This window comes from Armigeres subalbatus, chromosome 2 (assembly GCF_024139115.2).
Source record: "Armigeres subalbatus isolate Guangzhou_Male chromosome 2, GZ_Asu_2, whole genome shotgun sequence".
Lineage (NCBI taxonomy): Eukaryota > Metazoa > Arthropoda > Insecta > Diptera > Culicidae > Armigeres > Armigeres subalbatus.
In genome coordinates this window covers 359,410,494-359,425,462 of record NC_085140.1, presented here as the reverse complement: position 1 = coordinate 359,425,462, position 14,969 = coordinate 359,410,494, and the positions used below count along the sequence as shown (strand labels likewise).

General features: G+C 38.8%; 2 protein-coding genes across 2 annotated transcripts in view; both read left to right on the top strand.

Moving 5' to 3' along the window:
- Nucleotides 1-1,542: 1,542 nt before the first annotated feature.
- Nucleotides 1,543-2,769, top strand: LOC134212984 (larval cuticle protein LCP-30). Its single transcript, XM_062691400.1, has 3 exons — nt 1,543-1,699; nt 1,759-2,366; nt 2,437-2,769. The coding sequence occupies exons 1-3, from the start codon at nt 1,685-1,687 to the stop codon at nt 2,675-2,677; spliced, it is 864 nt and encodes a 287-aa protein (XP_062547384.1). The 5' UTR covers nt 1,543-1,684; the 3' UTR covers nt 2,678-2,769.
- Nucleotides 2,770-13,634: 10,865 nt separating this feature from the next.
- The window catches only part of LOC134210072 (uncharacterized), a 58,768-nt gene continuing 57,433 nt past the window's right edge, over nt 13,635-14,969 (top strand). Inside the window, exon 1 of the mRNA XM_062686098.1 lies at nt 13,635-14,090. Within this exon, the coding sequence (XP_062542082.1) occupies nt 14,064-14,090 (27 nt within the window). The 5' untranslated portion in view covers nt 13,635-14,063. The remainder of the gene's footprint in view (nt 14,091-14,969) is intronic.

Below are 14,969 nucleotides of genomic sequence, written 5' to 3'. Positions count from 1 at the left end.
GCCAAACGTTGTCTGATTTGGCTGAAATTTTGTCCAGAGCATCAGGGTATCAAATAGAACCGAATATGAGGGCGGCCCATCAAAAAAAATTGAAAAAGTGTTTTTTGAGCCACCCCACTAACGACATTATGTCAAACAGCATTGTGCCAAACGGCTTTAAGCCAAACGGGGTACTAACATTATTTATGATGTGTATCACACTAAGGCGAAACAAAACGATTGAATCGACAAATGCATCTTCACCGCTAGGTGGATTAATCCGGCTTTACAATACAACGATTACCTATTGGACATTAGACCACTTCGAAATTCTATTTAAACTGCAATGAACTTATAACTCTTGAGCTAGAAATAAAATCACTAATAATCGGGAAGCGCCATTTTTTCTGCAAGACTACATGACTGTTTTATTTAGTTTTAGTCGTGGGAAATATGACTAAATCTAGGCCAGCTTTTGAACAACGTATCACTTAACCAGAATAATAACTCCCCCGAATACACGCGACGCAACTGTGATTCTGTCTCCGGTATTACGGAAATGCAAATGGAGCATAGCATGCAGCGACCCACATCCTTTAATTCATCAGTCACTCGCAAAGGACAAACTACATGTTCATCAAAACTATCCAAAAGAAAGGTTCTCATCTGCACACAACTTTACTCGAACGGATAGTAATCCTCACTGAATTCCTTCACCGCAATTGCAAAGGCGCAGCATGGTATGAAAAGTGGCATCGCTAATATTTTATCAAAATTTATGGACTTGATGGAAGAGTTTCACTGCTGGACTGCTCTCACCATATGGTGCTAACCGGAAAATTAGTATGGTAATCTAGCGCCAGACATATTAGTTACTCTGTAGCGTCAGCTTGATAGGATCGAGAATGAAAGTGATGTAATTTTTGCGCAGAACACAAACAAAATTGATCAATTAAATTGAAGATTTTGTACGACAAGTATGGAGAACTAGCTGACTCAAATCAGCTGTTTGGTTGTAAGGAAGGTTTGTTATGAGGGAGCGGGGAATAGATAGTTTTACCGTCTGAAAAGGTTCAGTCGTTTCAACAATAGCGTTGTATCCCGAACAGCTAGAAACAATGTTTGATCTGCTACACTGAGTTTTTATCACTTACACCCCTTTGCTGTTGATTCCCTCGATGCATATAAAAATATATATGTATATAAAAATAAGTATCATTGCAATAAAAACAAATTCATCGAGTACTGTTGAATCGACTTCCACGTGGTTTCCCTTTTTTTAAATATCACAGAACAGCTTTCACCTATGTGACGCGGTATGAGTTTTCTTCCATTTCGGTCAATTTTGAAACATTTTTCCTTTCGGGAGACACAGAGTGCACTTCCAGTCATCATCTTTCTACAGCGCTAAGCCATTCAAATCATATTTTACTCAACTAAATGGACGCGACAATGCAAACAAATTTCCATTAAATTGACTTGTCAACGTAAAAGTGAATCCAATGCAATTGTAGGTGTTTCCCGGCAAAGAGGGGCAGAACGCATCCAGACTCGTCTTAATTGATTAGCCTTTCAGGATCGACCGGTGGCTATATAAGAGGAAAACGCAATTCGACTAGGAAATTACTGTTGGTTCAACTAGTGATTAGAGGTGAGCTTAATTGGAATCCTAACGTTCTAAACAGGCACTTAGTGACCGCTCGTGATGAAGCTGGTTTTGGTGAGTTCATTCTGAAGTATTTTAATATGGCTGTATAACAAGCTTGTTTGAATTTAAAGGCATTCGTACTACTGGTAAATGGTTTCTACCTTGTGAGTTGCCAGAACGATGGTCGATACAGACCACCCACGACGACTACGCGAAGACCTATTTATAGAACATACCGTCCATTCGATTCCCTTAATCGAAACCGTAACCCAAACGATGGACGTTACGTTGGAGGAAACGATGGTCGATATCGTGCACGAAATGACGGCCGCTATGCTGGTGGAAACGATGGTCGATATGTCCACGTCGATAACAAGTACCAACATACGGGTGATGGTGACCGTGGGCAATATAGTCACGTAGGAGGGCCTTCCGGATCAGACGCCGGATACCGGGGAGGCTCCGGTGGCGGAGCTGGCTCCAACCTGGGCGTCGGGACTGGCTCCAACGTGGGCGGTGGAGCTGGTTCCAATGATGGAGCTAGTGGTTCCCCACCTGAGCCGGCCGCTCCTGCTGCAGTACCACCCCCACCGGCGCCGGCACCCATTCGTATACCAACTACTGTAGCTCCTGCCCCGGTGCGTCGACCAACGGTTCAAGTGGCATCGGGTCCATCTGGCGACGGGTGGAAAATTATTCATCTTGATCATCGCACGCGTCCTGATGGATACAATTACATGTGGGATATTCAGAACATTTGCCTGTTTTTACTGATTCAAACATTAGATGTGATGGATATTTTTTTACAGATTTGAAACAGAAAACGGCATCAACGCGGAAGAATCAGGAAAAATTGAAACAACAGCGGATGGAGGTGAGGGATTACGATCGACAGGATTCTATCAGTACGTTGGCGATGATGGTCAGCTTTACCGGGTGGATTACGTTGCCGACAATAATGGATTCGTACCGCAAGGAGATCATATTCCCAAGACGCCACCAGCCATTGAAAAGCTACTTCAGTACCTGGCCAGTCAACCGAAACAGTAGTATATATGAAACAGATTGACCGCAGCTTTTGATCACTTGATCAGTACTAAGCTTTGCAATAAATTATAACAGTTTAGAAAGAATACGAAAAAGCTTGTTATCATAATTTTTGCTATAGAGACATTCATCCCGAGGCTGGCTCGACTCTATGAAAAAGCTCTTTGCCTGTGATACTTGTCAAAGGCACCAAGCTTTTTTTTAGCTGAACCGGTTCTCGAAAAAAAAGCTTCTTTCATGAGTAATAAAAAAAGGTTCGAATCTTTCATATGTTTATAGTAAGCATACTTTACAACTTCTATAGGAAAATTAAACTAGTACCTCATCAGCAATCCATGGTTTTGTAAAATGTAATTTGTGTTTGTGTATAAGCACGAGCAAATGTGGTATATTTCACATTGCAAGTGTACGCACGTAGTGGTTCTCTTATTAAATTTATTATTTTGATTGTTAACGAACAATTTAAACTGATTGTTCAACAATTGCGAATCTTTTTACGTCCTTATTAGAGTTTCATCCTCCGCTAGGACATTGCCGCCTCAGAGCTTAACGTAATAGAGGAAAGACGGACAATCATCATTTCGATCGCGATGAAACTGAAAACCGGCAGTTAAACTGAGCCACCTTGCACATGGCCATGCTTACCGCTCGGTTAAGGATGCTCCCAATAATTTTGTATATTGATGTTAGTTCGATTTTTTTGCGACAATTTTGAAAAAGAATAAACCTCTATGACGTCCACTAATTTTTGAGATTTCTAAACCTACCCTCTCCCCTGTCACGCATTTTTGTATAAGGTACACTGGGGGAAGTGGAAAAAGGGGGTAAGTGTAAAAATCGACTCGAAAAACAAGAAATTGTACATACTTTATAGTTTTTACCACATCATAACATTATGCAAGAATATACTTTGATGCTCACAATAATACTATGTTGAAATTTGTATAATACATACACTAACACGGTTGACGCTTGAACTGTAGTTTTAGGTTTCGCGAAAAGTTGATTTTTGCATTCATAAAATCAATTCTTATTTGCACCAATAGTTCTTTTTCCAAGTGAATTTATATCACAGGTGACCATTATAATACAATTAAACTAATCCCATTCAATTGGTAGTGGTTTGTACCAAGAAAGCAAATAATTCAAAGATTTTACACTTACCCCAGGTATCAAACACTGCGGGGGAAGTAGATAATGTTCTAATTACGCAATTTTTTTCCTCCCTCCAGGGTTTATTTCGATAGCTGTGCATCTAAATATGTTCCTTCTTTGTTATCATTGTGATTCCAGTGGTGATTGGACTCATATAAATGAGAAAATGCCTGATTAATCCACCTATCGGTATTGATGCCTTTCACATGTTTTACTTATGAAAAAAATGTATAAGAAAGTTAAAAATAGCACTTATAGGTAAATCTATATATATAAAAATGAAATGGTCTGTGTTCGTATCCGCATAACTCGGAAACGGCTGGATGGATTTTATTCATTTCTTCAGCAATTATGTTCATTATCGTTTCCGACGGGTTTATATGATATTTTCTCATGCGAAAATTACTATAAAGTTGCGTAAATCGTGAAAAACTAAAATGAAGATTCGTATGGCAATTTTGCACGCGCATTTTCGCCTACTATGCAGGACAACGTCTGCCGGGTCGACTAGTATATTATATAATTCACATTAATTTTTATTCATAACTAGTTTCGCCGTTGAATTCAATTTTTTTGCGAACAATTTGGTTAAGGACAAGTACTTAAGAATAGCTGATAATTTTGTACGTGCTTTGCGCACACACATACATACAAATACGCACATACAGACATCATCTCAATTCGTTAAACTAAGTTGATTAATTTATAATCCTGTAAGTCCCATTTTACCTTTAAAAAGTTCATCTTTGGGGCGAACATATAGACTTTACGTACACTTAGTGTTCGAGAAGGCAAAACCTGCCCTCCCCTAGCTATTCCTTGAGGATCTCTTCCGTTAAGGTAATGACATTATTCCACAAAAGATACTGAGAGCAATTATCGTATTGATTTTAGTTATATGGAACTACTTATCACTATTGAAGGTCAAGGTAACATGTTTTTTCCACTTACCCCATCCCACTAGGGTAAGTGGAAAAACAACTCCTAATTTTAAAATCTATTTCCATAAATTTTAAGATACCAAAATGGTATGAATTACTGCACAGTTGGTGCAAAATTGACTGTTTTTGATAGCCCATTTTGATTGAACGCATTTAGATCATTTAAATGGTTTTACACTTATTCGAACATGCACTATCGATTTTTCCGTATGGACATTTTTTCTTTTTCTTGTTAGATATAAAAATGAATTGGTTTGTATTCCGCATAACTAAGAAACGGCAGGGTTCAAATTTCTTCATCACAATTTCCGATGGTTTTCCTTAATATTATTTTCTTATGTAAAAGTCACGACTTAAACTGAAAAAAATATGAAAAATTCAAATTAGAATTTGTATGGATATTTTGTATAGGCAGATCATAACACGCATTTTCGCCTACTGTGCAAGACAACGTCTGCCGGGTCATATGGGTCATGATAATAACATTTACGCCAGACCGGTGTCTTGTCTTAATATCCAAATTCAACGGATATTTTACAGAGAAATACCAATATATCGGGATATTGGTATTTGTAGAGAATTCTAAATGAAAAGAAATAAACTAAAATTTTTGGAACACTTTTCTGTTAACCTGTTTTGCAATATTGTGATGTTTTAGACGTAGTAAACCGGCTTTTTATTATTCCGGGACATTTCGAAAAGCAGAGATGCATCTGAACACGAGAACGCGTGTTCATGTTCAAAAAGTTCTGAACACTGCACACTGTTCAAGAGCACTGACCTAACTTAGCAACTTGTATCCTAGGAAAACAAACTCAAGCGACGGCATGCTACTCATTTTTCGGCTAGTAATGGAACACGTGGGCATCTAACGGATAGTAATCAAGCATGCTCGTATGTTTTTGCATAGTTCCAAATCTAAGGAATCTTAGTTACCATGATCGTTTTGCTTGCGTACCAACCCAGTGCACACTGAACTGTGTTCAGAGTTCAAAACTTAGAACACCAAGGCGCTCTTGGCTCATGTTCTGTTCAGGATGCATCTCTGTCGAAAAGTAAATATGTAAAACAAGTACCTTCGAACTGTTTACATAAATTTATATTTAAACTTAAGATGTTTGAGGCGTCACTAACCATAAATTCCATTCAATGAAGAATACTGGTTTACCCGATACTACAGTTCCTCTCATTAACATTCGCTTTTTACGCGGGTCGCTGTAAACGTGACTTTTTGATGATTTTTTTTTAATTACGCGTTGTTTCTTCCCGCGGAATTCGAAATTCATATCAGTTCTGTAAAACATCCATCAATAACCATTTAGAAAATTTTATATTTGGCTAAATCATAGGTCTTTTTTTTTTTCTTTTGTTTTTTCTTGAGCAAGGGTAAACGGAAATCTGCAACCAGACACCTGAAGTGGTACTCAGGTAGTGTGGGGATGGGTATGTCATGTAACTCTTACCCGACCCACTAAAACCAAAACCCTTTCGCCAGTCCGTACCCCCGGCCCGCAATTAAGCAATACATCATGGGGGGACTATTGAGAACGCTCACGCCTATGCTAACGCACTTGACGTCAATACACACAAAATCGACTCATAATCTCACGTTGGAGACGAGCACCCCGACAACAACCACCGCGCGTGAACCGCAATGACCTCTATATCTACACACTGAGGTCCCCGCAGCCCACCCGCGACATGTTGGTTGTCGGGGTGAGCAAAGTGTTCACTGCATCACAGATGCCCTTACTGCACACGTTGGTTTTGTTCAAGACGCCACCACCGCTGCAGTTTTGACATAATCTGTTGAGATGCTGTGTTCACCGCATTCCATATAGCTTCCTCCCGGCACATCCTCTCGACGAGGTTGTCCGGGGTTGTATCCATACCACTAATAAGCAGCATGGCATTGCGTTCTATCTCGAATCGCGGGCATGCGAACATCACATGCTCTGCCGATTCTACCTCACCTTCACATTCAGGACACTCCGCAGAATCTGCGAAGCCAAACCTGTGTAGGAATTTCTTAAAGCAGCCATGTTCAGAAAACACCTGTGTTAGGTGGAAGTTGACTTGACCATGCTTCCTATCAACCCAGTTGGACACATCTGGAATCAGTCTGTGGGTCCAACGACCTTTGACTGCGGTGTCCCATGCTCTTTGCCATTTGAGCAACGAAGCTGCTCTCTTGACACGTCGCACTTGCACCAAGTCCCTTTCGTTGTAGCACTCCACATCCTCCTCTAAGAGTATGTCGATCGGCATCATTCCAGCTATAACGCACACCGCCTCATATGATATGGTGCGATATGCGCTCGCGACACGTAAACATATCAGCCGGTGTACTCTGATCAATTTCTTTACATTGTACTCGGCTTTTAGTGCTACGGCCCATGCCGGTTCGTAAATAACGACCCATATCTCGACTTCTATAGCAGATAGAAATAAAGTTTATACAGCAATAATTTTCGTAGAAACTTTTTCTACAACTTTCTTGAAGACAATCATTGTATCTTCATAATTGAAGGAAAGAGAATTTCCATCTCACTTTTAGGGAACTTTTCTCCGAAGTCACTGAGACTCTAAAACCAACTTTTCATGGCCAAAACATTTTCGATCACGAATTCCTGGGTTAGAATACACTATTTTCAGTATTTTGCCATTAAAATGTCAAAAGATGTAAAAGATGCTCAGTATGGTATGTAGCTTTCGTCGAGCGGTCGTTTCTTGCACACCACCCCTACTATTAGTTTTTCAATAATGCGCATCCTTATAATGAGTTACCGCCAAATCGCTGAAGAGGCCAACTTAATGAAAAAAAAAATCTGCAGCAATCACTCGCATATAGCCGCCACTTGAACCGATATTGATGTCATCGAATTTTCTGCAGTCACCATGCGATAAAAAATAATGCAGCATCTCCCTCCGACGCGTGGTTGTGATCCCGCTACCGATGCTAACTTTCTGCTGTCGCCATTTTTTTTTTCAAGCCATAGTATCTGGCTAGCAGTATTATAAAAATTGAACAATATTTTGGTCAATTTGGTTCACCGTTACATCAAAGATGGTTAGAAGCTTGCTTCTTACCATCTTTGTTTAAACGGAGAAAATTCGAAAACATGAGCCGAACAGTCTGTTTGTCTGGGTAAAGATTTTTCCCAACCGTCAATACACCCAGGTTTTTTTACGCGGTTGCAATTCATCAATTTCTCGGTTAACCCGAAATTTCACAGCTTTTGAAATACCACCTGAATTTTCTTTGATTTTTTGTATTTTTTTTTCGTGGGGTTAACTTATTGTTTCATTGACGCTGAAGGTCTTAAACGACTAAAATCAAACCGTGTAAAAAAGCTGGGTGTACCTCTTCTTGAATAAATAGTTTAAGTCCTGACACGGACTGTATGTAATTAATTCTTGAGCTTCCTCTCCCTTTTCCACCGGTGCGATAGAAAACGATACACGTATGCATTCATCGCGGGCGGAAACAGAACGTTGCAAATTAATACATTTGCGTTTGGTTTCGTGCCGCTTCCGATTCTGCTTATTTCTCCTTTATTTCGGACATTTTTTAGGATGGTGTCTTCTGGGATTCTGACGAGTGCACAATGGTCGAAATTAGGCCAAAACTGATTTCAACATTTTTCTACTAGATTATCTTATCTGGACCCCATATAGAGGGAATAAAATGCTTTAAAGTAACTATTTTAGAGGAAGTTGGGGCTGTGCCAACCAAAAATTTAAATTCGACCAAAATATTTTTTTGTTTTTTTTTTATTTATGAAATTTTTGGACATTTGAAGAAAAAATCATTTTCATGCAAAACTGTGATTGAAATATTTTGGGATATTTTTAAAATACAGCAGAATAGCTAAAACTGAAGATTTTTTTAAAGCTGAATTAACGAAGAAATGTGGGACACATTCGGATTCAAATCGGAGTATTTTGGAGAGACATTGGGGGTTCACTCCAAAACTGATTTTTTGATAGAAGGCCTGGAAAACTGACTGCTGAAAATCAATCGATAAATTGCGATCATGTATGTCTGTATATATGTATGTGTGTATACACTGTGTCTTGGTGTGCGTAGTTTTGTTCGCATGTGCGTGTGTGCATGTACAAATGGACATAAAAGTTGCCTCAATATCGATTCGATCACAAAAGAAGATGTATTCAGCGGACGATCTTCTTCCAGTGTTTCTCTTGAAAAATGAGCCTAACAGGTCAACGCGTTAAAAAATTATGTTCAAAATAAAGTGTATGGGAAAAACATATTGTTGGCAACAAGTTTTACACGACGAGGATTCTAGCTCTAACAATAATGAAAATCATTTTCAAATCAATGCACATGAAAATATAGTTTATTTACTTTTAAATAAGACCAATAAAAGTATACAATCTGCGAAATCATGTTTTGATAGTTTTGGCCTTCTATTTGTGTGGAGCCCGACCATAGTGGAGTGGCTTCAGCGGCGATGTGGCCGATGAGTCATGTTAATCCCTTTTCCATGGTTGGAAACTCAAAGTCCATCTATCTGGGAGCTGCTATTCGATTTCCGTGATTAGGCTGCACCTTTGAGTTTTTTCCCAGATGTTCTACATTATTTTCCAGGTGCCATTTATAGATTTTTGCAGCACAATAATAAATTCAAACAAGTAAATATTATAAAAAATATTTTTCAAAGAAAATTAGTGGTGGTCTCACAATATATTTTTTTTGTAAATTGCTAAAGAAATTCTTAAAGATATACGTCCAGGAGTTGCTTCAACCATTCAATCGAAAATTCATTCAGGAACTCCATCGAAATTCCTCCAGGCATTCTTTCGGAAATCGCTCCAGAAATGAATTCAGAAATTCCTTCAATGAGGGAATTTAAAGAATTACCTTCGAAATTCCTTCTGAACTTCCTTCAAAAAATAAAATACTTTTAAGGTTTCTTCTGATATTCTTTTAAAATCATTCCAAAAATTTCTTTATTATTTTTTTCGGAAATTTATTCAAGAATTTTTTAAAGATATTTTTCATAACAACTTCAGAAAACTTCTTAAGGAATTCTCCTTCAGAGTTCCGAAAATTCCTTCACAAAATCATTTGGGGATTCCTTCGTAAATTCCTTTACAAGATCTTCTAGAAATTCTTTTAGCAATTTCATCGTAAATATTTTAAGAAATTCCTTAAGAAACTCCTTCCAGAGTTCATTTGAAAATTACCATTACCTAATTTATAGTTAATTCAGAAGCTTTCGGTGAGTATATGAAGGATCCGAGCTAAATTCCTCAGAAATATTACTCGCTAATTTTACACTACATGCCTTCTATACTGCCCATATACCATATACAGATGTGCTCGATTTGCGGTTAGCGGCTGTATAGACCCATAACTCCAACATTTCTCAACCGAACTTAAAGGGTCAGCATATCAATGGTATGAGGAAGAGTTTGGCCTTCATATGCAATTATAGAAATGGAGGCAGCCATTTTTTCAGTAAGGAGAACGATCGGCCGGTCATCGAATTGTTGTTCTGCGTTGTGCGGGTGAGTAAATAAATCAGAAAGTGAAATTTTGTATCGCGTCCGGTCGTGTTTTCTTCAGTAAGCAAAACGATCGACCGGTTATCGAAATATTGTTCTGCTTTGTGCGATTGAGTAGGGGAGACTGGGGAGACTTGATCCCCTTTTTTGATTTCCGATGTATCACAGCCAAAAATAAATAAACATTTACGAGACGAGCCAGCCTTGGGCTGAAAGTCTCGATAATAAAGACATAAAAAAAAACATACGCGATTTCCACACAGACTCTCTAAGAAATATAGTATTTAATTTTACTGATGTATGACAGTCCTTAAATTATCGTTGTTATTGATACACAATCGATTTTTTGGAGTGCTGTCAAAAATCGACTTTGAAAATATTCGGGCACATTCGGGTGAAATCGATCCCTCTCCAAGAATTTGCTTTGATAAAATTAGGAAGGTGCCCTCAGATTGTTTTTAAATATTTTCCCTTCAAAATACGCGGAATTATCGAATTGCTGTGCGTATATATGAACGATTTTTGTAATTGAATTCGACAGCACATGCAATTTTAAAATTTGGGGAGACTTGATCCCCTTTCTATGAGATCTACGCAATAAATATTTTTTCCTGCCAACCCTTCATCTAATCTGTCAAATCTTCAAAAAATTATAAGCCTGAGAACAGATTTATATTTTTTTGAATTTTTTCGCCAAATTTTTGTATGGGTGAGTAAAGTCTCCCCATATTGAGGCAATAACTTCAAATCCGAATATCCTAAAAACTTTGATGGAATGTTGACATTTTCATCAGTACAGATCAATAAGCATATTTATGGCTTGTTGCTGTGAAAAAACGAAAGACTTTGGCCATTGCTATGAAAAGTTGTTCAAATTTTGCGTGGCCAATTAAAAAAAATCTTTAGGAAGGTCAAAACATACAAACCGCCCTGCAGAATAAATAAGGTTGTCAATCCAAAAACTAACTCACCACATAAAGGTCATTTGTCTAGAGGATCTATACTAAAAAATACGCTAGAACAAAACTACTTTAGTTCTCGATAAAACAGGGGGTGATCAAGTCTCCCCGGGGATCAAGTCTACCCACCTTCCCCTAAATTAATCAGAAAGTTAGAATTTGTGTCGAGTCCGATCGTGTTTTCTTCAGTAAGCAAAACGATCGACCGGTCATCGAAATTTTGTTCTTCTTAGTGCGGTAGATAATTAAAATAATTAGTGTTCGCTCGAATGTGTTTGTTTCAATTCAATCAAACTACACAGCATACCGTTTACCAACATGAACCCTGCCACTCTTGTTACCTCATATATCTAACACCCCAGTGATTTTTCGTAGAAGTGCGATGACTCGTCGGTTTCTATCAAAGCGAGTATCAAGTCAACATTTTCCTACCCATTCCTTAATTGACCTGCATTCGGACACGGCTGGCGCTGGTATCGTTTTTTTGGTTCACCAGTTCTTACACATTAAAGATCATGTGAGTCCCAAACTTCATCTGTTGGTTCTCTGTGTAATTGCAGCTGACCTGGTAATAACGGAGTAGCAACCGTGGGCGGTTAATCATGGTCATGCTAGTTTTCCATTGGTTTGCAAATGTCGGCATACGATCAGCTAGGGCCAAAGATATGTATCAAAGAAAAAAGGGTGCCCACAACCGAACCTCTTCCCCTATATGTTCAGTGAGATGGAAAATGGAACATATCCCATTTAACATTTATAATATTATTCGCTTTCATCACAAGAAAATCTATTCTTTTCTTTTTATTTGTCTGCTAAGCATGCTTTTAAAAACAAAAGAATTTTGATTAAATCTTAGACCTGCGGCCACTAGGTTTGTTCGAAACCCACTGATTCATGAATAACCTCTTAACTGACCTTTCCACCCTCGAAATCACTGAAAATGCGCATCAAAAGGATTATCTCCGGAAATAATTTCTGCTGTGATCATCCTCACACCCACTATTTTACTAGAATTTATTTGGTGGTCACCATTAAGTGGCCATAAAACCTCATTCTGCAGAAATACCATTGCATGGCAAACCAAAGAAACGGCCAACCGGCAACAAATGAATCGAATGAAATTCCCATCGCTTGCAATGCCCATAAATATGTTCATAAAATACAATCACGTCTCACTTGCTCCGAACAAGGTATCTCTTACCTATTCGATGGGAGCCATCGTCATCGATAAAGTGCAATTTGCCATCGTTACCCATCACTTTCTTGTCACTGGGTGAAAATTTATTCATTTCCCAAGCGGGTGATTATTCATTTCCGCGAACTCGATCCTGTAGACTAATTGATCACCTACCGCGTGTGATCGTGGCCCAGCACAGTCCAGCCTGTTCGCAGTCCAAATCCACCAGGCTAACGACGTCCGCCAAAAATCGGTAACTGCCTTGAGTGGCCTTGCCGAGGTTGAGCGACTCTTGCCTGTTGCTGCGTTGAAATGAAGCTTGACGAGCGCAAATTTGGTCAAAACCGATAAACGCGTGCTACAGAAGATCCGAAAAAGGCCAGATGTGAAATAAGCGATACGATTTTTGAACGGCGAGCCGCTCTTCCATTCTGCACCGGTAAGGACGAGTTCGGAGGATAAAGTTGAAAAAAGGATGTGCTTAATTTGCAATATTAAATGTTTAGAGGTAACAGATTCACCCAAAAATCAAATCTTACTGGGTATTATTGTATACAATATTCTGCAAGTTTTCAATACAAGAAGGGTAGGCTTTTTATACAGATACTGTATTAAAATAATACAAAATTTTTAGATCAAAATCTTCGAAAATTGCATATGCCAAAATTGTATACAGTTTCTGTAAGATTCTTATGCACAACTGTATTAAAATCTGTGATTCACTTGTTTGGTGTTCCAATGAATTCACTAACCGACAAATATCATTAATTTAATTTATCAGTTAATTAATTAATTTCGGTGAGATCGGATATCTATTAAATTTCCTCAATCTTTTGATTCAAGAGACATCTTTAAATAACAAGAGAACAGTACTAAATCGTGTAGTTATTCGAATCGTAAAAACGTAAAAAGAGTTTTATTAGGATCTTATCCAACTGAAATTGAACATGCGGACTTGGTTGGTGTGTCTATAAAGACATTATATGTGGGTCGGGTTTGATAAGAACCGGAAATTTCACATTTAGGAGGTTAACAATTAAATTTTGAAAACAGTGATGGAAAAAATGCAACATACGTTTCAGCAGTACCTTTATTTCTCGGAATTGCACAGATTATTTTTCCGAATTTGTTTTCACACAGAAGCACGTGAAAAAAGAATTCTATGTATTTTTTTGTCAACACCAATTTATGCACCATTTCCGATTCTTCCACGCGCTCCAGCCAAGCGTGAACGACATCGGGAAATGTCCTCCCGTGTCCTCTCCGTTGAGCAAACAAAGTGAATCTCCCATCATAAAATAAATTTTTAATGCATATTTTCAGCAACAATTATCGATTGACCGTCATCGATGGGCTTTTACTCTGCGGATCACCAAAGTGGAAGATTCGATGACGAGGGTGACACTAGCTGACGACAGTAGAGTGCATCTACTGGACGTACATCTCACGCACAGCGCAACGACAGCAGCAATGCTATTTAATGAGAATATTGCGACAAGCTCAGTTTAGTTCGATTGAAATTACTACAGAATTCAGAAGTACTAAGGAGCAAACGTCCTCGACAGGGCCGTGTGGGTAACTAGCAGAAAACAGCGGCAGACGGAGTTTCTAACATCACCAGCAAGATGAAAATCTCATTGGCAACACCTTTGGTGAGTCAAATCTAATAACTTCGACGAGTTTATACCGGTTCCAGTCATGGCCGTTGCCGTCTGCGGTAGATCCCGAATGTCATAGGTGTTCGTCCATTGTCTGGTGAGTTAGTGTTGACATTCGGGATTACTAAGGGGACATTCCAGATGGATTAGCTGGACGACCCGCGTGGAGGCGGGTAAGCACAGTCACAGTCAGTCGGGAACTCAGCGAGCATGTCCCAATCAGTGGTTATTGTAAAGGAAAGTGCACCAACCAGGTATGCCGAGCTGCGCTGAGTGGAGAAAGAATGCCGAAAGATTTATTTTACGAGTGATGGGAATTATGGGCAGTTTGAATGCTAATGGTTTCGGCGGCGATGAGCGACCTTGCGAGATATCGTAGCAACGGTGGCAACAGCAGCAGTGCGGGAAGAATTCGTAAAATGTGGAATTGCTGATTGAAATGTGTTCGGGATCCTTCAAGATGGACTGTATTTATGTGATTAAAATAATAATTGATGGATTAGAAGAACATACAAATGCGTGGAATTCTAAGCAAGTAGCGGAGTATTAGACTGAATATGTCAATTAGAACAATTAAAGGCACATGTGTTGCGAAATTGGTGGAAGAGATAGGGTTCACAAAATTGTAGTCTAATTCATTAAAACCTTATAGGGTAATAGTTCTTTTGCCAACTCCATCGCACTCCCACCTCAAAAATTTACAATACATTTTGCTGAAGCAGAATATTGAAGTAAAGTTGACGAAACGCAATAGCATGTCGGGTATACCTGACGTTTCCCTTGGCGTCGTAATACGACAACTTATCATTTTGGCTGGTTTAAGACATTTTCTAGAACTCGGTGTGGGTATGATTGGTTTTTAGATTCAATTAT

Bases quoted from the DNA above. Each gene is read 5' to 3' on its own strand.
- LOC134212984 (XM_062691400.1), top strand. The intron at 2,367-2,436 runs GTGGGATATTCA...ATTTTTTTACAG, and splicing joins CCTGATGGATACAATTACAT to ATTTGAAACAGAAAACGGCA.